Source organism: Heloderma suspectum, chromosome 3 (genome assembly GCF_057233095.1).
Source record: "Heloderma suspectum isolate Gila_16-S chromosome 3, 16-S_ref, whole genome shotgun sequence".
Classification (NCBI taxonomy): Eukaryota; Metazoa; Chordata; class Lepidosauria; order Squamata; family Helodermatidae; genus Heloderma; species Heloderma suspectum.
In genome coordinates this window covers 248,445,425-248,471,595 of record NC_139460.1, presented here as the reverse complement: position 1 = coordinate 248,471,595, position 26,171 = coordinate 248,445,425, and the positions used below count along the sequence as shown (strand labels likewise).

The following is a 26,171-nucleotide window of genomic DNA, read 5'->3' as shown; positions in this document are numbered from 1 at the left end:
TGGACATCACCAGATGGTCAATATTGAAATCAGACTGATTATGTCCTTTGCAGCCAAAGATGGAAAAGCTCTATACAGTCAGTAAAAACAAGACTTGGAGCTGACTGTGGCTCAGATCATGAGCTGCTTTTGCAAAATTTCAGCTTAAATTGAAGAACGTAGGGAAAACCACTAAACCATTCAGGTTTATCATATCCCTAAATCATATCCCTGATGAATATACAGTGGAGGTGAGGAATAGATTTAAGGGATTAGACCTGATAGACAGAGTGCCTGAGGAACTATGGACGGAGGTCCGTAACATTGTTCAGGAGGCAGCAACTCAATCCATCCCAAAGAAAAAGAAATGCAAGAAAGCCAAGTGGCTGTCTGATGAGGCTTTACAAGTAGCTGAGGAAAGAAGGGAAGCAAAAAGCAAGGGAGAAAGGGGAAGATATATCCAACTGAATGCAGAGTTCCAGAGAATAGCAAGGAGAGACAAGAAGGCCTTCTTAAATGAACAATGCAAAGAAATCGAGGAAAACAACAGAATGGGAAAGACTAGAGATCTCTTCAAGAAAATCAGAGATCTCAAGGGAACGTTTTGTGGAAAGACGGGCATGATAAAGGACAAAGAAGGCAGGGACCTAACAGAAGCAGATGAGATTAAGAAGAGGTGGCAAGAATACACAGAAGAACTATACAGGAAAGATCTTAATGTCCCTGATAGCCATGATAGTGCGGTCACTGAACTTGAGCCGGACATCCTCGAGAGTGAAGTCAAGTGGGCCTTAGGAAGCATTACTAACAACAAAGCTAGCAGAGATGACAGTATTCCAGCTGAGCTATTTAAAATCCTAAAAGATGATGCTGTTAAAGTGCTGTACTCAATATGCCAACAAATTTGGAACACTCAACAGTGGCCACAAGACTGGAAAAGGTCAGTTTACATTCCAATTCCAAAGAAGGGCAACACCAAAGAGTGTTCAACTACCACACAATTGCGCTCATTTCACATGCCAGCAAGGTGATGCTCAAAATCCTACAAGCTAGGCTTCAGCAGCATGAGAACTGAGAACTACTGGAAGGACAAGCTGGGTTTCGAAGAGGCAGAGGAACTAGAGATCAAATCACCAACATTTGCTGGATCATGGAGAAAGCAAGAGAATTCCAGAAAAATGTCTATTTCTGCTTCATTGACTATGCTAAAGCCTTTGATTGTGTGGATCACAACAAACTGTGGCAAATTCTTAAAGAGATGGGAGTACCAGACCACCTTACCTGTCTCCTGAGAAACCTGTACGAGGGTCAAGAAGCAACAGTAAGAACCAGACATGGAACAACCGAGTGGTTCCAAATTGGGAAAGGAGTATGACAAGGCTGCATATTGTCACCCTGCTTATTTAACTTATATGCAGAGTACATCATGAGAAACGCCGGGTTGGATGAATCACAGGTCGGAATTAAGGTTGCCGGGAGAATTATCAACAACCTCCGATATGCAGACGATAACACCCTAATGGCAGAAAGCGAAGAGGATCTAAAGAGCCACCTGTTGAGGGTGAAAGAGGAAAGTGCAAAAGCTGGTTTGAAACTCAACATTAAAAAAACGAAGATCCTGGCATCTGGCTCCATCACTTCCTGGCATATAGAAGGGGAAGAAATGGAAGAAGTGACAGATTTTATTTTCTTGGGCTCCAAGATCAGCGCAGACGGTGACTGTAGCCATGAAATTAAAAGACGCTTGCTCCTTGGGAGGAAAGCTATGGCAAACCTAGACAGCATAGTCAGAAGCAGAGACATCACCTTGCCGACAAAGGTCCGTCTAATCAAAGCTATGGTTTTCCCAGTAGTAACGTATGGCTGTGAGAGCTGGACTATAAGGAAGGCTGAGCGCCGAAGAATTGATGCTTTCGAACTGTGGTGCTGGAGAAGACTCTTACGAGTCCCCTGGACTGCAAGGAGGTCAAATCAGTCCATCCTAAAGGAATCAACCCTGAGTGCTCATTGAAAGGACAGATACTGAAGCTGAAGCTCAAATATTTTGGTCACCTAATGCGAAGAGAAAACTCACTGGAAAAGACCCTGATGCTGGGAAAGATTGAAGGCAAAAGGAGCAGGGGACGGCAGAGGATGAGATGGCTAGATAGCATCACCGATGCAATGAATATGAACTTGAGCACACTCCGGGAGAGAGCGCAGTACAGGAACGCCTGGCGTGCTATGGTCCATGGGGTCACGAAGAGTCGGACACGACTGAACGACTGAACAACAACAAAAGTGCACTTTTTAACAGGATATCTCTAAACCAAGGGGACTCTTTGTGTCAGTTTTCATCTTTATGACCATCTGCCACCAACGATGGGTGTGTGTATGCCATTGGCTGTACTTCCTGAATGGTTAGTGCCCCACTTTTGTCAAACCCCTTGAATTACAGCTGAAAGTCCTGACTTCGCTCCCATCTGGGTGTGTTTCCTTTCAACTTCAATGTGGTGGTGTACAGAGTCCAACTGCCAAAACAGTTATCCTTGTTCCAATATTTCTGGCCCTGATTGTATGTATTCTCTAGGCAGGTATCTATCTTAAGGGGACCAGATTTGTTCAGCAAGAGTTTACACCTCCCAAACAAAAACTATACAAAAACAGGCAACATGTCTTGCAGGACTTTCCTTGCCTTGAGCAGATAAAAGACATCCCACCATTATATGATCGGTACTCCTGCTCCCTTGCAAGGGAAAACACATATCTAAAATCCAGGGGGTGGCAGAATCCAAAATCTACAATACTTTTTGTAGGCAATACTTTTATTTGTGCAAGGTTTTGAATTTTCCAGAACTCTTCATCAGGCTAGATGATTGGGCCAGGGATGGGGGAAGTAAGAGAAAAGTTCAAAAGTTTGGTCAGATCCTACAGCCATAAGATCTGCGACACAGGCTCAGACAAAATGGTGACTGCAGCCTGAATGAGTCACTGGTAGGTGTTACAGATTTCACCTACTATTCTGGGACAAAGAAGCAATGACTTACCCCTATTTCTGAAAATGTGAAGGCTGGCTGATAAAAGGACACTGTGAGGCATTTGGGAATGGCTCCAGAGGACAGTATGGTCAGACAATTGCTGAGAGCAAAGGACTTGCAATCCCAACTGCATCACCAAATGGAGCACTCAAGAAGCTCAAGGGCAGCATGACAGAACGCTTGAGGAGATGATAATTCATAACAGAGGACTCAAGGCAGCCCACTTTCACAGCTGAACTAGATGGATCTTGCACACGGTCATCAACATAAAGCCCCGAAGAGCTCTGTTTTCTGCCCATGTGGTCCTGGTTTGAGCCTATTTTCTTGCAGCCCCTCTGCAATCTTATTGCAGTCTGTAGCAAATAGATGTAACTCTACAGCCACTATCCAGCTAGTGTTGGATTTAGTAGCAAGCCATGACCCTGTGGAATGTGTTGATGTCAGCACATTGTACTCAGGCCCCCAATTAGGCTATATTTGGCTTCGAGAGGCAGAAGGTGCAGAGGTGCTAACCTTAACTAAGATCTTTTTAACCATCTCTGAAGCCCTTTTTGAAATTACAAGTAAGGTTAGTAAAGGTTTGTAATTAGAGTACTTTGGTTACTACAGGCAGACTGATACGCTAAGGCTCTTCTATTACAACATCCACTTTTGTGTAGCAAAAAATATTAAATCCACACTTAGATGTCCATGTGTCTTTATTTTGCTGCATATGCTTGGTTCGGACATCCCAGCACTTCTAAACTGTAAGTATATAGGTTCTGGTCAACATGGTAATCCACATATGAGTTTCATGCTTCTTCCTACGCAGAACTGTTTTCCATGCAGGAAAAAGTGCAACATATGAAGTGACCCTGCTCTTGATTGTTTTGTAACTATGTTCTCAACTACCTTTACTTTTCTGAATTGTACTTGAATAAAATCTACAAACAGCTTGGAAGACTGCACTGATCCAATAAAAGGTACCGCCTTATTTTATTTACTTTGTGTCTCTTGAGTAGAATATCACTGTGAACTTGGACTGTGGATTGTGTATACTTTTAGCATACATGTTTAAGAGTCCTAGGATTTGGATATCCACAAAGTACAGTCGCGGACAGCTATTCTAAGAGCAGATTCTAGTGCCTTAAATAAGTGTTTCTTGTTTCAGGGAAAAGAGAAGGTGGGCATCCTGTCAGCTTTGTATATGAATGAATAGCCATAAATATCTGGTGGTATTTGAGGAAGGGGCTCACTTAAGGGAAGGAGGGTTCAGAAATACATTTCTGTAGCTGAGAAAAGGTGCATTTATCATGAGCAAGCCACTCTCCTCTCCAAAGTTTGGCTCAGCTAATAATGAGGTCATCTCGGCACCGGCCATTCCCAACTACTCCTACTGCTTGTTTCCCTCCTCCACACAAGAAAGAGAAAGAGAAAGCTGAGGATCATGGAGGGCTGACAAGGCCCACAGTCTTTCTGAACTTGCAGAGAATTCTCAGAGAATTCTCAGGAGTCCCTCCTGAATCATGACAGATGAAGGTTACCCATATTTATCACATACATTACATTTAAGGCTGGCTGTCTACATCTGACTTCAGTAAAAACAGATAAAGGGCACAATCCTATGCATGTTTAGACAGAAAGAAGTCCTGGGAGTTGTGGGACTTTTTCTGTCTAAACATGCATAGGATTGCACTTAAGTGTTGTTAAACTAAAATAACCATGTGAAGGTGGCCTAAGAAACCATACTATGGACGGGGCAATAATCAAGCACACTGCAGATCCTGTTTTGTGCCCTATACCAGTGGATCCTTAAAGTATACACATCATGGTTGTTTTTTCATTGCAGATGCCAATTACTGCTTCTGGCTTCTTCTCTTTATTCGTCACTCAAAATTAGAGTAATTCCGAATAAGCACGGGTCATGATAGATGTGCAGATGCCCTTTATAAATGGGGCAAAATAACATCAAATTGTGATTGTGGGGCTGAGAAACAAACTATCCAACACATAGTGACAGAGTGTCAAAACCAAGCCTACAACGGAGACTTTGCTGATTTCCTGGCTGTGACAATTGAAGCAAAAAACTGTATCTGTAACCTAGACATACATTTGTGATCATCCTGTCTATATTTTATATTTCATATTTATTATGCTCTATGTTTTTATTGTAACGCGATGTGAATGTGCCACATGATAAATAAATAAAGTAATTCCATTGAGTGAAAGAAGCGCCAGTGAGGTCAGGCTCAGGTTGCAGTCTTGACACTGCTCTGATCTCCATTTAGATCCCTTGCCTGAACTTTTTATCATGATACCACCAAGTGGGATTCTCTCTGGCTGACAACCATTCATGTACCTGAACGCACTAAAACCTCCCAGGTTTCGAGCTGACATGCCTGACAAAGGCTGAATGTAAAGTGGTTTCTCTTCTTGATTTGTAGGACATAAACTCCTGCCGAGCATGTTTAAGCAAGACTAGGTATCTGTAGAAAGTTCTGAGATCGCATAGGAGCAATACTTTAGGATAGTTTGTTCGTACCAGGTGTTTCAGTAAAGAATCTCATTCATTTTAATGACTGAATTGGTCAAGTAGATCCATTTATAAAGGCCACTACACTCTTAATTTTAACATAATGGGTTGAAGCCAATGTTAGTCCTACACAGAGTATGCCCACTGAAATTAATGGGACTTACTTTAGACTAACATTGGATACAACCCACAGTCCCAGTAGCAAGCTATAGAAGTCATTAAGATTTGCCTCCCCCAAGATTGTATGTGCGTGTGTGCACGCGCATGCACATGCATGCACACCTGCACCCATGTGTGCACATGCACACATCTCTTTGTGTGAGTGAGTGATCTCATTTCCTGAAGAAATGGGCTGTTTCACCCATTATGTTTTTATTGTGTAAAACAAAACATTTACTTGCAGGCCCCAAAAATGCAAGCTGTATTGCTAACACAAATGCATTTATCGCTGTGAGTATCATACAGGTGCATGTCCCAGGGATACAGGATCGGTTGCAACTCCCCTCCTCTGTCCCTGTAACTCCTTTGTTACTCTGTAGAGGGGGGTGGGGGGAGAGTATCTGCCACTCTGTAACATGACATGGCCCTCAACGCTCTTTAACATGACATGGCCCTCAACGCTCTTTAACATGACATGGTCCTCAACAATTGTTACAACAGGATTCTGCATATTTGCGTGCAGCAAACAGGTTAGAGAGTTAACATAAACGTTCCTCAGGCAACAATCAAAGAACCATCAATACTGAAGAATAATGTATTTTCTTCCATTGATAAATGGGAGATCTGGTCCAGGTTACAAGAGGAGTCAGGAGCTTTCCAGCAAGAGGTACAGCAGATAGCAGTCTATGGGTTGGATCCAATCCCTGTGTGAGCAAAAGCTAATTAACGTAATGGGGTTTTCCCATCCTTTCCTCCCTTGCAGCCCCCTGTCTGAACCCCAAATTGTCTCCAAAGGATCCCCCAACCCTCCAGAGCAGATTTGGAGCAGCACAGGGGACTGCAGGGGAAGGGGAAATCTGTTCCCCTTCCCACAGTGGATGCAACCCAAGGGCAGCCCCAGCGTACTGTAGCATGACACAAATCATATCACACAATGAGGCTAGGGCTTTGGGCAGAGTAGGTGGGCTATTTAAGAGAACAAAGTTACATCTTCAACTGCCACGCCAGGTTTCTTTACTTTTCCCCTACAAAGTTTGATGAGATGCCCAGAGTCTGCACTGGTAGATTTGTTTCCCCATGAAATGTATCTAATTATGTCCTCTAATGCAATGATGCAGTAGAAGTGAAAATGATGCATATCTTTCTGAAGTTATTATTCAATACTCTTCCTAAGTACCAAAGATTCCCAGGGGTGCCAGACAGTCTGCCTCAGAAGAATTTAATTGACAGGAAGCCACAGTATAAGACACAGAAAGGTACACTTCTTCTGAGAACCTATATTCAGGTTTCAATGTACAAGTGAAGCAGTATATGACATGTAAGGCTCTAGTTTGAACTCTTTAGGAATGAGGCTTGCAAACTACCAGTTTAATATTGGACTGGGAACCACCATCAGATCTGTTTCCAGAACAGATGCCAGCTGAGTTGAAGGCCAGGTTAAAAATGTTACTTTTCATTATGAATGGGAAAGCTAAGATGCTGCCTTTAATCCTGGTGAGTAATTTTTACTTAGTGTCTTGTCCTTCATATACACTAAGGAATGAAATGTGTGTAATCTTTTCACAAACTTGCAAACTACTTTATAGTCCTCCATACATTTCCCCATACATTTCTCCACTTGTATTCAGTGTGGACCATCAAAATGACAAAAGTCTGTTAGATGAAGAACAATATCCACTTCAAAAGTAGCAGCATCACGTAGTGAAATATCAGTGTTGCCTGCACTGTGGCAGAAAGACCAGTATAAATCATCCAGTACTTTTCACATTAAGCAACAGGCAAAATCAAAGTCACTCATGGTTTCAGGGAAAGTGAACCTTTCAGAGAATACAATCGGGGGGAATTGCCAAAGGTTAGCAACATAGTGGATAATTAGTTAGATGAGAAGTCTCACCAGGGAATTTTGTTTTCCATGTTGATTAGAAAGAGATAAGGAATGTCATGTTCTAAACTATAAATCACTCACTTGGAAGTAGTTGTAAGGCCTTCCCAGATATTTTAAAAGCCTTTCCAAATATTTAAAAAGCCTGGGGTGCTATCCATTCTCTCCTCCCCATGCAGACAAGACATTGCCTTGAATGGAAGACCCATATGCTCCTTCCACAGTGGTATCTTGTATCTGCTCCACACGTGCAAACTATTCATGCTCAGAACATGAGTAGCTTGTACAGACATGGCAAGATTGTTAGACTACGCTATGAGAGATGGAGAAGGGCCTCCCATTCCAGGTAACAGTTGGGCACCATGCATTCCATAACTGAGGGTGCATGAAGAAGGAAGAGCTGAAAACCCCAGCGGGTTCCCTTCCCACATGCACAGTAATGGATTTTGTTCCTGGATTTCATTTTTAATGCTAGCCCTGACCCAGTGTCAGTAGACCAAGAAATGGTCAGAATGCATAAGATGATCATCACTGAATCTAAGCAGGTTAGGGCTTAGCCAATAGCTGCATGGAAGACCCCATGTGCACTTCCCTGAACTCCTTCAAGGAAATGTAGGATACAAACCTAACATACACATAAAAACAGCACAATTGTCCTGTCGTATTAGCTTTGCTGCATGTTTTTAAATAAAATGTGTGATATAATGCTGAGGAAAGGCAGCAGCTCAAAGCCTGCAAAAATACCATCAAAACAGGAAGGTAGCTGTGCTGACATTCACTGTGTTGTACTTTTTAAAAGAGCTATATGGTCACAACTGCACTGGAATGGTAAAGAGAAAGAGCATTGCAAGAATCTGGCTTCACTATAAAATTAATACTGATTTGTATTTCAGGTTTTAAAATAGCCTCCCATGGACACATCTGGTAGGTATGACGTAAAAGCCAGAACAGGTCTTAGACACAAGGGCCTACTGAATTAAAGAAATAAACTAAACTGAACTGAACTGAGCAAGTGTCTGCCAAAGGATAAGGTGCAAAAGCTTTTTCTGGTGGACCACCACATGACCAATACAGTCGGGGAACAACAATTGAGTAAGGGAGGGGTTATTCAGGGCCAGGGGTGGGAACAGTGTTGGGTGCCTCAGCCAAAGCAAATGTCAATGGTGTGTCCACTTAGAGCAGGTTCCAGAGCTGTGTGATTTATTATTCCTGATCAAGTTTACACACTTACTGCCATTCAACACCAGAAACTCATTCCATATGGGAGAAGTGACTCTAAACTATTAAGTGACAGTGTGTCTTGATGCTATATTGCTTTAATGTTTCACATAAAAATCTGCCATCAAGAAGTACACAAAAAAGAAGGGACTTCAATCTAACAATCACCAAGAGAACAGATCCAACAGCAGCTTAGTCAAGAAGGAAATCTGACTGAAATATTACCTAGTATAAACACACCATACTGCCATTATAGAAGGGTCTTTCATAGGTAAATCTTTATGGAACAAGAATGACAAGCATAAAATATAGAGGCAAACTGTGGTCCTTGACCATCTAAGCCTGTTTCCAAAGCATCCTTCTTGTTTCATTTTATTTAATTTTATTGTTGTCCATATCCACAGGAACAGCACGATCATAACAATATCACCACACACGCTGAGGCATAAGAGCTGTGAATGAACCACAGTCTCCATACTTCTTGTTGAGTGCAACGATGTCAGAAGATGTGGTCACCCAGTAGGCCCTACCCATGAGTCAGCTTGCTCGTTTTTGACACACAAGACCAATAGTTGTTCTGAAATCCAAGAAATCAATTTAAGTAGTATTTGATTATGAGGGTCCTTCAAAAGTAGCAGTAGTAGTGATAATCATCATATGATAGTCAACATATCATGCTGCTCTGTAAGAATCCAGGTGCTTTCCCTATAAGAATTCATTCTAAAATGACTAAGTAGGCCAAGTTAGGCTGCACTTTATGCTAAGGTTTCATCCTTAAAGGCAGTCTCTAAAAATAATTTTAAATAAATAAACAAACAGAATAGAGACACTCTTGTCCCATTTCTTGAAATATAGCTACAGAAGACTGGTTTATTATCTGGCATGGATGTTCTACTTTGTTCTGGGAAGCTGGAACAAGTGTAAACTGTGTTTCGCATTGGTGATGGGTATCTCTACTGCTGCTTTTAATAAAAACTTTCTCTTTTAATAGATTACAGGTGCAGTGCCTATACGTATAGTGCCTATACATGCAGTTGAACAGTGCCTAATCATTAATTGGATCCATTAATGACCAGAACAAAATGGAGTTTTCAACATCCCACAAGTCCAGCAATATGTATATTGTTACTGGAAATGTATATAGCTGTTAGTATAAATCTGTAGTCACTGGACCAAGTTTAGGTCAGTTCTGGGATTCCAAAAACTGGCTGAGTGACTACCAGGAAGAGGAATTAATTACACTAGCTGGATAGCCATGTGTGTTTGATAGAAGCCATTTGAGGCCAGCAAGTTGTTTGTTCCTTTAACACACCTGAAAGTCAAGAAGACACTTTAATGATCCTGGCGTTATCATTAGGAGATGAATCATTATAGGGGCTCAGTGCTTTATTCTGTTATTTAGAGCATACAAAAATCAATTATATTTAAAAGGAAGGCTAATAAAAACATTGGTTAGTGGGGAAGCTGCTATTGTACTGGTGGGTGCAATGTAACACCTAATTTGCCTGTTCAATGCCTAATTTGCTCTATTTTTCTTAAACAAGGAAACTGTGACTACAGTATTAACTGAATCCACAGTGGTTCAGTGTATACATGGTTAGCTTTACGCCTGGGACTTTTGAGGTCAAGTTCCACCTCCACCATAAACATACTGGATTAACTTGGGTGAAGATTTTGTCAGCTTAACTAACACATTTGCATTCTGGGGATAATACTACCTCACATGGTTGTTATAGAATGAAGAAGAGACTGCAAAGTATTTTACAAACTAAATATGCAGTATAAAATATAACTCCTTTCATATTCTAGTAAACAGAAAATACTTTTTTCCTACAAAAATGACAATCTTCACTTGACAGTCTTAAAGGAATAACATTTAGGATTCTGGTTGTCTGAAAACTGTAGTCAATTTTTATCTCTCACACAACCCACACATTTTGTTCATCTCATTTTGCCACCATCAGTCAAGTCATGTTATTTTCTTCAGCAAACAGCAGATGGGACTTTCTTTTAAAATGCCAGAATTGTTTGTTATATTATAGCCTTGATACACTATAATTCATGTTGTTTGTATAATACTCTGTAAGCCACAATGTTCCAGTCCTTTTATCTGACATCCCCACTGCAGCACAAAACTCAATTTTCTGTGTTGTTTTCCTCACCTGAATTATTGGATGGATCTGGGTGACAGAGCAAAGGTTAAAAGATCTAACAGTCTGACCGCATTCCAGATGGTTGCTAGGGCATCCACTTAACCTTGATTCCAGTATTTCTTCCTTTAGGACATGCAGGTGCATCAGTTCAAAGTAAAAAATGTTCAAAAGTAACTCTAGATCAGCCTTCCCCACTGGCTGTGGATGATGGGAGTTGGAGTATAACACATCTGGAGGGCACCAGATTGGGGACGGCTGCTCTAGATTTAAGTAAAGAGTTTTAGAAAACCCATTTCCTAAAGTGCAGATGATTTATGTAGTGGAGAACTGAATTATCCCCATTGTATTTTTTTTGTATTTATTTAAAGCCATTTGGGCCATGCTTCATCTGACAAGGGTCCCAGTTAAAAAAGTAAAGGCTCGGGGAAAAAAACTGAACAAATTCAGAAATAAACCATTGGGTCCGTCCCCCCCGCCCCCCCGGACCATTTTTGTTGTTTTCCAAAAAACTGGAAAAATTGAACAGCTTTGGATTGTGAAATATTTTCTTTTAGAATTTAATATAAAGTCTTTGTGTATACCCAACCTTTACTCCCCCGAAGATGATTTCTAAAAGCTATGAAATAAGATCACTTTTACAGAAAGACTAGAGATGTAAAATGTCTGGAAATAATGAAGCCATAGAGAAAAATGTTTTTTAATCCTCTCTGTAAGATTTCTAGCATAGTTAGTTCTTTCATTCTTTATTAAAATTATGGATCTAAAGTATAATTTACTGATAGACATTTATGCTCAGTTTCCCAACATGTCAGTAGAGTTACCATTGTGCATTAACAGTAAATGTGCATTCTTGACAGTTTGGTTTTGTTCTATAGAGTTCTGTGTTTCTGATGCTGTAGCAGTCATTTAATGTAGTTCTAATCTATTCAGACAATAATTACAAATTTATTAACTGAGCTTACTTTTAAAAGTTTTTAAATATAATGACAATTTTATGAGCAAACTGAGTCGTACATAAAATACCTTTAGGAACAGAGAGCCTGCTTTATGTTTCTAAAGCAGCCCTCCCCAACCTGGTGTCCTCCAGATGTTTTGGACTACAGTGCCCAGCATTCTTGACCATTGGCCATGCTGTTGGCCATGCTGTCCAAAATATTTGGAGGACACCAGGTTGGAAAAGGCTGTCTTAAAGTGACTTTAATAATTATTGCTTATTTTTCAATTTTTCCAAAATTTCCATTTTTTTCTGAAAAAACCTAGAAAAAAAACCCAGTTTTTGTCCCATGACCTCAAAATTTCCAGAAATTTTACATCTCTAGTCCCAGTGTGGCATTCGTAAGGTCAATAAGAACAATAACATATTGCCAAAGCACATTGGGTGGCAACACAAAGCACATCAGGTGGTAACATGAGATAGGGCCTTCTCCGTGGTGGCACTCTGAGTTTGGAATGCCCTCAGCCAAAAGGAATGCTTTGTGCCAACTTTACTAACATTTCAGTGCCAGGCCAACACCCATTTGTTTACCTGGGCATTTATGAAAAATTAGTTACCACTGCAATGAATAGGACTGGATCTGCTGTTGATTATTTCTTTTCTCTGTGGATTATCTATTGGCTCTATTACAGGCTTATTTCTTGTATTTGATTGTTAATTGTCTTTAATATTGTTATTACCTATCCTGGGATTTTTACGAACGGGAAAGGATAAAAATAGAACTAAATAAATAAATAGAAGTGCATGTAAAGAGGTAGTAAATGATAACAGTTCCCTTGCTGGCTTCTTCCTCTCTTGCTCATAGGGCACAGGGACAGCCCAACAAGTTTTATGGTCTGAAAGTGCCTCCTTCTCCCCACCATTCCATGTACAAAAGCTGACTGGATTGGCAGTTAAATTTCACTTTATAATTTGGTGACGAGACAGCAAGAGGCAGCAGGCTAGTTTAGGGGCTCAGATCACAGTCCTCAGATGGTGGGAAGTGGCTGGGGGCGCGGGAGGAATGGCTGGCAGGTGCTGCTGCCGCTGCCTCCCTCTCCCGAACACACACACCAGCATCTGCCACCTAAGGCAGCCACATCACTCCACCGGATGGTGGGCCCTGCCCTGCCCTGGGTAGTTCTAACGGCCTCTGTGAAGGGAGGAACAACTAACTTCATAATGTAGGTGGGACTGAATAAAAAGTGCTATGTAACCCATAAGGCGATAGTTCATATGTTTGTCTTCCCATTTCGAATATTGCCTTGAATTCGTTTATGTTCTTACAAACAAAAGGCAATAATTACTCTGAGCAGAAAAGAGAGTTTTGTCTTAGATATTTACTGATATTGTTGTGTTTGAAAAACTGACTGATTGTCTTTTTGATGTGACTGTTTTGAGAAATAATTTACTTTAATTCACCATCCAGTAGCATAAACTTTGCAAAAAAGCATTTTACTGGTCCAGTACAGCTTTGTTTGCCTCTTTGCATTTGGAGTGTTTGTTCTGAATTTGTTACTGGGAACCTTGTCTTTTTTGAGTCATCAGGTTGGACCATTTTTGTTTTTCAAAGAAAAGGAGTATTAGAGATTCCAGGGTCTGAACTGGGAAACTCAGAGTTAGGAGCAAGGACTATGGTGAGATTAGGAATGGGAGAACAAGCAATGTTCAAGATCACTAGGATTCTCTGAACACTGGTTCACCACTCATCTTGTGCCTAATTCCTATTCGCATTTGTGATCGCTGCTCGTTCTGCGTGAACAGGAAACTTGAGCAAATCAAGCAGTGATCCAATGGGAGATTTGCAAAAATTTGTGCAACTTTCCTCCATACACTAAAGCGGGGATGATTCAGTCCTCAGAGGAAATTTGCAAAAATTAATAAATTTGCACAAATCGAACTGGGAATCGGGAACAAGACAAACGCAAGCACATATTTGACAATTTGCTAATATTTTTGGCGGACACATGATTGTGCTCATACATCTCTAGCTGGCTGACCATGTTTGCTCAGGCTTCAGAGCCCTCTTCATGTGCAGAGGAGAAAAAGGGTGTGCAACATTAGTCTGATTGGCAGGCAGTAGGAAGCTACTGGATTGGCTGACCGGGTTAAAAAATATTACTAGAAGGCTGGACGTCTGCCTTTGCCAGCTCAATAAAACCATCAATTTGTCCTGAAGCTCTTCTAGCTCAGGGACCCTGAGGTGGAGAGCACATTCTACTAGATTTGGACTCAAAAACCTCCATATCTGTTGGTCATATCCAACGTCTCCATTTCCCTTCCTTACAAATATTTACATTTTGCAGAAAACCGAGAATTGTATAGTTAAAAGAAAGTGTGCATCTATATGAAACCTGCATCTATTAAATCTCTAAAAGAGCTTAAGATTTTGAAAGCAACTATGTGCATATTTGGAAGGCAAGCATATTCCCCCAAACAGGGGGAGCTAAGCTTTTGTTATTATTTTTCTTAGGCAACTACAAAAAATGCTATTTTAAAATAGCCATTCAATGCCCTTTCTTTAAGTACAGCTTTCGGTCAGTTGCTGACTAACTGAGATTCTTTGCATATTATCATGAAGAGCTCACTTCCTTGAGGATAAGCACCACTATTTCTAGCTAGCTGGTTCTTTATCAGCATTCAACCAGAGCTCAAAATAGCTATAGCTTCTGTGATCATATAGCACCAGAACACACACACACACACACACACACACACCAGAGATGGCTTTCAACTGGTACAGAATGGTTAAAGGCTACATCTAGACTCAGGGGTTATCATACTATGGGAATGTTATTGTTGGTGTCTCAAGAGGATTGTACCGGTTTATTTATTTTTAACACAGAGGAAGCTGCAGCTGCTCCTAGAAAACCACCAGAACCCAGATTTCAACTACTGCCTTGGAGTAGTATGCAAAACCTATGATAAAAAACATAGTGAAAATGGGATTATTATTTTTTTAATGAAACACTGATACCCCCATCCTGCTTTTCCACCAATATTGTCTCCCCAAGGCAACTTATAACTTTATTACACACAACATGCTAACTCCCACTCAGTGGCTGAGTGTGGATTGTTGTTGAACAACAGTCGTTTGTTGGAACTGTGAGCTGTTTGTTGGGACTGTGGGTTAGTGTCTTGTCTGAACCGAGGACATTTTCTGCAGGATTTTAATCAAGCAGTGTGGCTTATGGACCACCCTGAATAACCTAAAAACAAACCATAGGTTCTCAAGGTGGCTTGTTTGAGAAAAATAAGCCACACTGCATGGTTAACAAGCCACCCCATGGAAAATGTCCTTGGTTCAGACAACACGCTAACCCACAGTTCAACAAACAGCCCACGGTTCAACAACAACCTACACTCAAACACACACCACCAGCGTGTTGTGCAAACCTAGTCACTGTATTACAATAAAAGCAACACACACACACACACACAAGCCTAAGGATAGAAATGTCATGGGGAATCAGAATCTGATAATTTAAATATACACTGAAAAAAATATGCTTGCTTTTTTCACGTTAAAAACTGCAGAGTAGCATATGAACTGATGGGTGGGAAACACTTTGGGACTTCATCACACAAGATTTCAAATGTATCTGTCCTACTGAAATCTTAACACAGGCTGAAAATCCATATAATACCATAATCCTAAACAAGATGTTTAGAAGTATGTCCTCCTGTTTTCATGAGAGACGTGCCTTTACATAATTTGTCTAGGATCTGGGTATCAGTCCTTCATTCATTCCAGCATCAATCTCATGTGTGGCCGACTCACAGACAAGTCTGTCAGCTGCCAATGGTGGAACAGTTCTCTAATCAAATATGCAGTTCTCACAAATGGTTCTCCACCACAGTGATACCAACCTGTAGTTCTTAGAAAAGTTACAAATGTGAAATTCACCTAGCAAAATAACATTATGATGCATAATAATGCAGAGCCACATCTAAATTTCTTTTACCCTTGAAGAGGTTAGTCACCCTTCTCCATGTGACTGTGGTTTGGCAGCTCGTATTGCAACCGATTAATCTGTCACCAGCTTATAAATATCTTCATTAATGACCATCCACAGCAGCACACATTATCCCCAAAGTTGAATGGAGTATGTATTCTATTAAACCGCATCAGGGACAGTCAGTTGCTGCTGCCGGCAGGTATGAAATTCTGTAATGGAAACGCTAAGAGAAACAGCTAAGCCAGCAAAGATTCTATCAGGTAAAGTTGGAGAGGAAAGGGGAAGTTGAAAAAGGCACAAAGCATACTTCTCAACCACCACAATCTGTGTAACTATGACTTCCTAAGTAAGGGAAACTCCAGCAAGAGGTTGATACAAGGCAACTGGCCATGAACAAGGCAGGAGAAACAGCTATCCAAACCCAAGTCAATGGAGGTTCTTCCCATGCAAAATACTGGAAAGGTCTGCAGCTACCAATTGCAAGACATCATTTCAGCGTATTTTATTTTGATTTATGTATTGCACCGCATAAAGATTACATATGGATCACAGCTCCCATCACCTCTGGCCATTGGCCATGCTGTCTGGGGCTGAGGAGATTTGTAGTCCAAAACATTTTTGGAAGGCACCAGGCTGGGGAAGACTGATATACAGAGATAATAAAAATATATCATAATTTAGAAATGCGTCACAATTTAAGGAGCATTGGGTACTGTTCTTCCTTTTATGTGTCCACACCACATCCTCAGTCTGTAAATTTAACTGTTACAATATGGTCCTATGCATGTTTACTCAGAAGTCAATCCCACTGTGTTGTATGGGACATGGTAACTCTGTTTAGGACTGCAGCCTTAGTCTATTTTCTCTGTTCAGCTGGAAGTTTTTGCTATGGCTGCAATTCTATACACCTGAAATAATCAGCACTTATTATTACTTTATTTTATTTAAAACAGTTATATATCTGTGAGTAAAATGTGGCTAAGACAGGGCTATACAGTTTCAGTCCTATGCACTTGGTGTTAGTTGAACTGAACACAGTGGATCTTACTTCTGAGTAAGCATGCATAGGATTATGCTGCATGTCCTACTCTTAAGAAGCCTACCCATTTTCATGATTATATATTTTTACAATACATATATGTCATGCCAACCTACACTGTCAATTAGGGCTTGTCTGCATTATTTAGTTTAAAGTTACTGTTATGCTATGCTGTCCTTCAGTGTCTATTTCTCTAAACTACAAACATTTTTAACCAGGATGCTGACATCCATAGCCCACTTTGAATGACATATGTCTTTCCCAGGGCTTCCACAAAACAAGAAGACCTTTGCTGCATCAAATCTGCCAGAAATAGCTAAAAACAATCTCCTTTTTAATTAACATTTCTCTAGTTCATCTCCTGGACCCAAAAGGTGAGAACAAGATCTTCATATTTTTGTGCTACTCCTCTGATTGGTTGTTGGGCAGTCACCGCTGCCCCTTCTCCCCACTGGCCAAACATTTAAAAAATCTAGAAAATGTTTTCCTTTGCCACACTAGTCTCTGCTCCCTCTAGTCACCACATCTGCTGACCACCCAAAGATGCTGTGCATGTTGTAACTCTCCAGATGACCTCCGTGTTGTATTTTACTACAAAGAGGTTACTGTTGCTGCTGCTGCTGCTATTATTATTATTATTATTTGCTTTTCTCAGATGCCTTTCTTCCAACTGGGATTAAAACATGCAAAAAATTAAAGCAATTAAAAATAATTTAAACAATTAACAATAACATATCAATACCTGATAAAAAACTAAATTAAGAAGCCCCATTATATGCCATCAAATGTATGAGAGTAGAGGAAAGTCTTAATTTGGGACCAAAAATATGACAATGTTGGTGCCAGGCAAACTTCACTGAGGAAAGCATTCTACAATCAAGGGGGGCCACCACCGACAGTTTACTGCAGGTTCAAAAGAGGCTTCTCTCTCCATCTGCCTAGTCACTTGGTTCACACACCAGTGTTTACTTATTTACACCTACGGGGAAGTAAGAGGAAAAGAGAACTATGTATTAAAACTAGAGAAACAAGACATCTTCAAGAGACACCTCTCCCCACAAATACTGCTTGGTAAGCACTGGAGCTTCTAGCGGATGATCTGACAGAACTTTGTATGCCACACTAGGCTCAAAAGTGAGCTCAGCCATGATGGATCGGTCCATGTAGTCCAGAATTCTGTTCACACAGAGGCCAACCAGCTGCCCACAGGAAACCCACAAACAAGACTTGAGTGCAACAGCACCCTCCCACCCATGTTCCCCAGTAACTGGTATACATAGGCAGACTGTCTCTGCTACTGGAGATAATACAGAGCCATCAGGACTAGTAGCCATTGATAGCCTTCTTCTCCAGAAATGTGTCTAACCCCCTTTTAAAGCCATCACTGAATTGTGGTAGTGAATTCCATAGTGTGACTGTGTGCTGTGTGAAGTCGCACAAGCACACGTCACACAGTAGTCAGAATAGCAATGAACGCACTGTCTGGAGGAAGAGTTGTGTTTTTCCAGGGAAGACGGGGTTGTTGTTGTTGTTGTTCAGTCATTCAGTCGTGTCCGACTCTTCGTGACCCCATGGACCATAGCACGCCAGGCCTTCACAAAAAAGAATCACAGTGGTATGCAATGAACTGAAAGTAGATATTAACTCTCCAAAAAAGAAAAAAAAGTATACAACGGCTCTGATTTGGAGATCTCTGATTGGCCTAATCCCCTGCAGCATGGCAAGTTCCTTCATATGCCAGCATTCGTTAACAGAGCAGTTCAGGCCAGGGAAGGACGCAGCCTGCGGTGACCCAGATGATGATGTGCCACAAGCAGAGCCAGCGTAGAAGAACAATGTGGGTCATGCCCAGTGGAGGCTGGTGGCTCTGATTTCAGTGGGGCTGTGAATCCGCTCTGGGTTTCAGTCAGAACTCTAAAGGAGCTCACAAAGGGGCTGAACACATTTTGGGAATAGGGTTCATCACCCTGAATAGCTCCTTCAGCATTTTGACTGGTTCTGACTGAAACTCAGAGCAGATTCACTACCCCGCTGCAATAGGAGCCACCAGCTCCCACTTGTCATGCCCCAAAGGGCTGCATGACAATTTGGGATGAAAACGTGGGGGGGGAGGCTTAAATCCTCCCCTCCTGGAGCACATGGTTTTGATCTGAATTGGTGCCATGTGTGCTTACACTTCAGCAAATAATCCAATCATGCACAGCTCTGCTGTGCATAATTTGACCAATGTTCACTTTGGCTTTAAGTGTACGCTCCGTGCACTCCCTCTCCAAAACTGCAGGCAATGGCTCTCTCCCAACCCATGTGGTTGCCATGTTTGCCTCTATGCTAGGGCCAGTCCTTTGTCATCCCGATCATTTCAACACAGGTGGTAATGAGTAACCTGTGTTGGTTTCTCCGTGCCTTTATTGATGGTGCTGAAACACCCCACACTTGCTTGAGATTGTGCGTCCAGTCAGTGACACAAGCAAGGTCCCCTTCCTTTGATCTAGGTAAGCTTGAGGGGCTCAAGCAGCATACAATCCTTTGAAAGATCCTTACAAGAATAAACTTTGACAAACTGCTTTTTGCGATTCAGCTAACCTATCACAGGACAGATGTTCCCAGTAAACAAAACCAGAAGCAGAGATTATTTGCAATTGCTCAAGAACAGAATTTCACACATGAAAGAAGCTTTACAAATCCCACGATTTTTTGTGGAACCCACCATTTCTCACATCATAAACATGCAGAAAAGTCACCAAAGTTAAAACAAACACCTTTGCATACAGTATCAAGACAAACAACACTGAATTGCTTTCCAATTGCCAAAATAGATTTCCTACAGTATATAATAATTATGAGATCAACACTGATTTATTTATTAGATTTCTTTCCCACCCTATCTAACCCAAGGACAATATATTCTTTATTTTCACAACTCCCCAGTAAGGTTGAGCTTAGATGTTCAGTGAGCAGCTTAAGGGACTTCAACACCTGGGCCCAACACCTTCTACAATCCACCCTACTGCATCATTATCTGTACATTTAAGTGCTCCTCACTTCTGAGATTGTTCTGACTTTCTTCTTTATGGGACTTTGATCCCACTCACACACGTGTAAAAGGTAGCCAGAGAGAGAAGAATGCTTCACAATCTCCTCTGAATAAAGGGATGTAAACCATCTGATTGGTCAATTCATAATGAAAATGAGGTTACAGTACCTTTGCAGGTAAAACATTTGATGTGAAAATGCCTGGCCTGGACACGAAGTACTTCGCCTTTACATGGCTCACCACATTTATGGCAGTGGATAACTGGCTTCTCTGCAGAGTGATGAGGCTCCTGAGGATGGGCCACTGTAAAAAAAGTAATGCATTATATACAAGATTTCCTTCAAAAAGGCACATTTGAAAAACAAACACACCACGTCACTGCCTCGGGAGCCACGGGGACGTGGTCAAGGAAGATGACTGAAATATCAAGCCACGGGAGCCTCATGATGTAATTTTGTCATATTTGAGCTTACACCTGTGATGGTAAAGTCCCACTGATAGTAGTTTGCCTGATCCATGGGGCCTGGGAAGTCAGAGATGGCTTAAATCAGGGGAGGGCAGACTGTGACCATTAGACTAATTTCATGTGGCTCTTTGCCTAATTTCAAAAGCCCTCTGTGTGTGATCAATTGAGACCTCTGGCAGGGAAGAAGTGAAGGGAGGGAACAGAGAGAAAGAGAGAGAGAGAGAGAAGGGTTGGCCCCACCCACTGCTGACTTTGGTACCAGCTATCACTGGCATGTGGTCTCCAATAGATAGTTGTTGTTGTTCAGTCGTTAAGTCATGTCCGACTCTTCATCCAATAGATTACCCCTGATGGAATGTGGCCCTCAACATCCCTGGCTTAAATGATACTGTTATGTCACCTATAGACTTTCCATAGCCCAGTAGTTTAAATTCCTCCTCTGCATTACTTTCTACTTCAATAGACCGAGACTGAATCTATGCTTTCGGGGGGGGGGGGGGAGTGTTAAATCACTCCCGAAATTGTACCACTTCAGAATGCAGGGAGGGGATCACACAAAAACAGGCTTCACAGGCCATTTGCAGTATGTGAGCTTTATACTTTTCACAAAGTAAGAACACACAGGGCAAACAATTTGGAAGAAAACAATTGAACGTGTCAGGCAATAATTCGTTTCTGGATCTATCGAACTTCCTCTTTGACTGTTGTGACTCACTTAGGGTTATTGGATTAGAGTTGACTGCATGCTAGAGTTTAAATGTTAATTGTATTAGTAATGGAGAATTTTTTCCCTGAAATCCCCCATTTTGAGATTGGACTGGTTGATGATTTTAAAGATTTCCTATTTTCTCCAGAAGGTTTCACCTTGGCTGCCCTACCCAAGATACCTGTATACATTCATTTGTTCATATGCCCTGGTCCTTCTCAGGGCATGGGTATAGTCTGTAGTCAATTCAGGAATCATGTTTAAGGAGATGCAGATGATACAGTAAACCATGTGCTTAGCCTTCTCCCTTTCAAAGCATTTCACTTTGCTTGGATCAAGCCCTACACTGGTAAATGTACTGGTTTCTACACAAATTATTTCCCTTTCCAGTTTTCAGTCTTTCCCCTTTTGTAGCTTTTCCTTTACTTCGTTTCTATGAATGCAATTTTCAGCAAAAACAAAATGTTTTTTCCTCCTCCCCCTCCCCGCCAATAGGTTTCTAATTTTCTATTTAATCCTGTTATTTAATCCATATGAGTACACCGACCACTGAAGGGAATGCCTACTAATATTTTCATTAGCCATTATTTCTAAAGAAGACCTTGGCAGTGCACAGCCTTCAGTGAACCCTCTCTAATCTTTAAGCAGTGAAGTTCTATTTATGGAGCACAAGAGTTGGCTAACAAACAGCTACTGCATTAACTGGTAACTGAGGGAGGGAACACAGTATTTACGAAAGGGTGGATGAGGCTATATGAAGACCGTCCCAGGCACTGGGTGTTAACTTACAAAGTATTACAAGCAATATTATCCCCTCAGGCCTCATTCACATGAAGACACAGGTCTTATGAGGCAGCCTGTTGCACTTATAAAAATATACTAGTTAGAGAGCAACCCTATGGTCCCTGAGGTAGCATCCCATGGTCCCTGAAAGGGCATCCCATAAGATGGTGCAGATTTGCCGCACAGCTATGACCTCGGGGGGAGATGCAAATGGGGATTTCTCCCCCACTCCTTCCACCTCCACCTTTCCCAGCTACCATAAAAAGCTTCATGGTGGCTCCTCTTCCAAGGTCAAAACAACAACCTCAGAAAAGGGTCAGAGAGGGAGAAATGGGGTGTGATGGTTGCCAGAGAGGGGAGAGGAAAGGAGTGATATGGATCCGCTAGATCCATGAGCCTCTCCACTCCCATCCCCGCCCACCGTGAAGTAAGCTATTTAGAATGGGCTCAGATGCCTGTCCATCTAAATATGCTAAAAAGCAGGATTGGGAGGCAAATACAGCTCAGTTGTTCCTTCTTCCATGTGTGCCAGGGCTTAGGATAGATGGAGACCCTTCATCTTGGAGACCTTCATCTACTGAACAGCAGTCTCATAATACTGCACTCTTAGTGACTGATCCTAAATTGCTTTCAACCTACCCTTTGTGACATGGATGTACTGTAATAACTGTACTGCAGAACTCAGGAGAGTTTTGGATGTGCCCATCCTAATGCTAACATTCTTTGTGGCAAGCAATCCTTAAGATCCTGTAATTCGTCGTATCATATTTTACTAGTTCTTATTTAATTTCTAAAGCATCTTTAATTTGCACAGTTCTGTACAATCTTCATCACAGCTTCCCAAGGCCATACAAGTGTATTGCAGCAGAAGTCCAACTCAGATCTCCCAGAATGAAGTCCAGTTCTTTATTCACAGAAACAGCAACTTGCAGATTTTCTATCCCTACGTTTAATCTCACCCCCCAAATTAGATAAACTTTTAATCACACGCGCACACACACACAATTTCCAGTGCTTGCTTGTACACTCTATGTGGATGATCTACCCTTCTTTCTCTGTCTGATTTTCTATTTTTCTTTCTCTGCTTGCCTACAAAAGGTTATCATGGTACTGGTGACCCACCTTATTTAAGTGCTCAACCCAGTTGTGGGGCACAGTCCACTAGTTGAAAATTAATGCATTACACCCCAGTGGCTCTTTGCCATTTTCTCCTCAAGTTGCTGTCATGACTCCACAATATCCTAAGCAAGAAGGGAGGTGTTACAAGAACCTATTAGTAGCCTGTCAAGCCATATTGACATATTTACAAGATGTCAAACCTGATTAATTGGATAGTAGACAAATAGTCTGTACCTTCTTCTTCACATTTCATCAACAGCCAGGATTACCATCTGTTGCTAGTGTAATTTGAACTCTTCCCAATAAAGCTCCAAATGACAGTCTTACAAAGAGCCACCTACTTATATTGTCCTGTATGGAGGTCACTGATTACTGGTGACATAGCTTCTTTCAATGGAAAATTCAGAAGGATACAACAAATCCAGTGTGGTGTAGTGGCAAGAGTGTTGGACTAGGAGCTGGAAGATCCAGGTTCTAGTCCCAACTCAGCCATGGAAGCTCACTGGGTGACTTTGGGCCAGTCACAGACTCTCAGCCCAACCCACCTCACAAAGTTGTCGTTGTGAGGATAAAATGGAGAGGAGGAGGATAATGTAAGCTGCTGTGGGTTCCTTGCAAGAGGAAAAAAGGAGGGGTATAAAAGCAATAAATGCAATGCAAATGCAATGCAATGCAATGCAAATGATGACAAGAAAAAAGCCCAGATTATGGATGGAGACAGACAATAGTTCAGATGAATATGTTGTGGTAAGAGATATTGTTGCTGTGATGTACACCCATTTATTTTGCCCCACTATCATCTCTTACCAAACAGGTTTTGTAGGGCTTTCAAAAGCCTGCAAAAGTCTGTAAACCTTTGAAAGGCCACAAAAGCCTGCAAAATCTGTTTGATCAAAGAAGATAAACAGAAAAATAATGTATACTTCATGAGCATGAACATCGTTCCCTCCCCGTCTAGATATATATAGTGAAGCCACTTTGAGTGCAGTAATTGTATAAAATAAAATAAACCAGACTTGACATGAGCAACAATGGCTCTATCACACCACTTTCAATTCTTTTAAAGATATTGTCTGTCTGCAGATTATGAATCACAGTTCACAATGACTGTCTGGATGACAACTGCCCATAATGTTTTACCTCTACTAAAAGATATTTGAAGTTCATATTCTATTTTTAGTCATTAAGGGCACAGTCCTATGTATGTTTAGACAGAGAAAAGTCCTACAACTCCCAGCATCCTCCAGCAAGCATTTTTCTGTCTAAACATGCATAGGATTGCACCCTAAATCTCAGAATGCTCTCTGGCTGCCACTTTGATATATGCCATGCAAAACATCAACAAAATACAGGTGGCCTGGAGACACCCATGTCCTCCACCTCTCTCCATCCCTTTGTTCTAAAACATGGAAGCAGCAATCCACAAAATTAAAGACAAGCTGAACGTCTCAAGAACCCTCAAAAGCTGATGAAGAGAAGTGGGATAACTTTTACAAAAGTAAAAAATAAATGTAAGGTTCACTAACTGCAGAACACTACTTGTACTTACAGTATATCATAGCTCCTATTTGGATGGTGTGAAAGCATACATAAAAATGTGTATTATAGAAGCAGCAAGTACCATCCCTTCGTGTTCATCAAAACGTTCAGAAAAACACTTGCAATCCACACCAACAAGGAGCCATTAGACATAAATCCCTGGGCATCCAGGCAATGACAAAATAGTTCAATTTAACCAAGGTCACTTGAAATTCTAATGCTAAGGTCTCCCAAGTGGCCCTTAGCTGGCTCTATGCTGCCCATCCCCTCTGGGATATCAAAGCAGAGGAGCAAGGTGTGATACTCGTGCCTGTAAAGTTTCATTTCAGATCAATCACAAAGGTCAGAAACTAAAGAAGAGATTGAAAAAGGGAAGAGGTACAATAACAACTAGGAGGTGCATGACCGTTAGGGGCGGTTCCAAAAGTACTCCGGTATCTCCTTTCTACAATTTCTCACATGGTCAACTGTGACCTATTCATCGGAAACGGACACAGACAGCATTCACACTAAGACACCTGGATTTTCTCTCTAACAGGACAAACTTAATTTACAGCAATGTGTCAGTTTGCGCATCCAAAATTTGCTGCTTTGGATAAGAACGTAGTTTCCCTCTCAGGACTAAAGCAAAACAAAACCTACAGGTGTCAGTAGCACAGGAGTAAACTAGTAACCACCAACACAACAAAAAAGGAAGTTCAAAACAAATCAGTAAAGACACCCTTGGAAGCCATATCTAACCTATTTTTGTTGCTTGGGCATTATTGCATACTACTGTTGCATTTTATTTTATTTTATTACATTTGGTCTGTAGCCATGAGGACTAGACACTTTGTCCACACTGAGTTTTAGTAGCAAAATGAGTGGTTCCTTCTGTTCATGTTCTCTCCACATATCAGAGGACAGATTCCTGACTGCCACAGGGGAACCTGTGCTCCTGAACTGATTGAAATGAAGACTCCATGGGCAAAACAAGGTTTTGGTATTTCTAATATTACCATTATTGGGTCTTATGTGTCTGTTCTAAGCCACTTCCCTACCAGTCTCTCTGATGGTGGCAATTACAGCACTAGCCACAGTCGCCATAGCCCTGTAATTAAAACTAGGCAGCTGGATTCACCCCGTTCACAAGAAGCTAATGTTTGAAAACCTTTACCCCATTGGAAATATTACCCAGCAAAGCTCTCTGATGCAGGGAATTACCTTGCATTCAGCAGAAAAAGGCACAAAGCAAAGAGAGGGGAAATGCATGGGAGTTGCAATGGTTCCTTTATTAGAAATATTCATAACAGGACCTCTTCTATAGTCAGAAACTAGATCCTCTGAGCATGATCCTGGGCAACAAACAACACAACATGTTTTACCAGAGCAATAAACATGAGCTAAACTTGCTTACATCTGCTTGAGCCTAAAAAAAATCAAGGCACAGTTGCAAGTAAAGGCAACCAAAAGTGCTAAAGAGCACACAACTGATATAACTAAAGCATTAGACTCTAACATTTGTGAATAATGTATACACGCACAACAAGTCATATATACATTTTATTATAATCACATGTGACTTACTTGGAATAAAATCCAAATATACAATGCCTGAACACTAATAGACAGTCAACCTCAACAAGAGATCTAA

The 26,171-nt window shown here is 41.2% G+C and overlaps 1 protein-coding gene across 6 annotated transcripts in view; it reads right to left on the bottom strand.

The window, feature by feature from the left end:
• ABLIM1 (actin binding LIM protein 1) overlaps nucleotides 1–26,171 on the bottom strand; it is a 310,327-nt gene that overhangs the window by 160,226 nt on the left and 123,930 nt on the right. For all 6 annotated transcript variants that reach the window (XR_014789481.1, XR_014789480.1, XR_014789479.1 and 3 more), the window contains exon 2: nucleotides 20,094–20,228. Coding sequence is in view for 1 of the 6 variants with exons in the window: in XM_084846146.1 (XP_084702272.1) it covers nucleotides 20,094–20,228 (135 nt within the window). In the remaining 5 variants the exon portion in view is untranslated. The remainder of the gene's footprint in view (nucleotides 1–20,093; nucleotides 20,229–26,171) is intronic.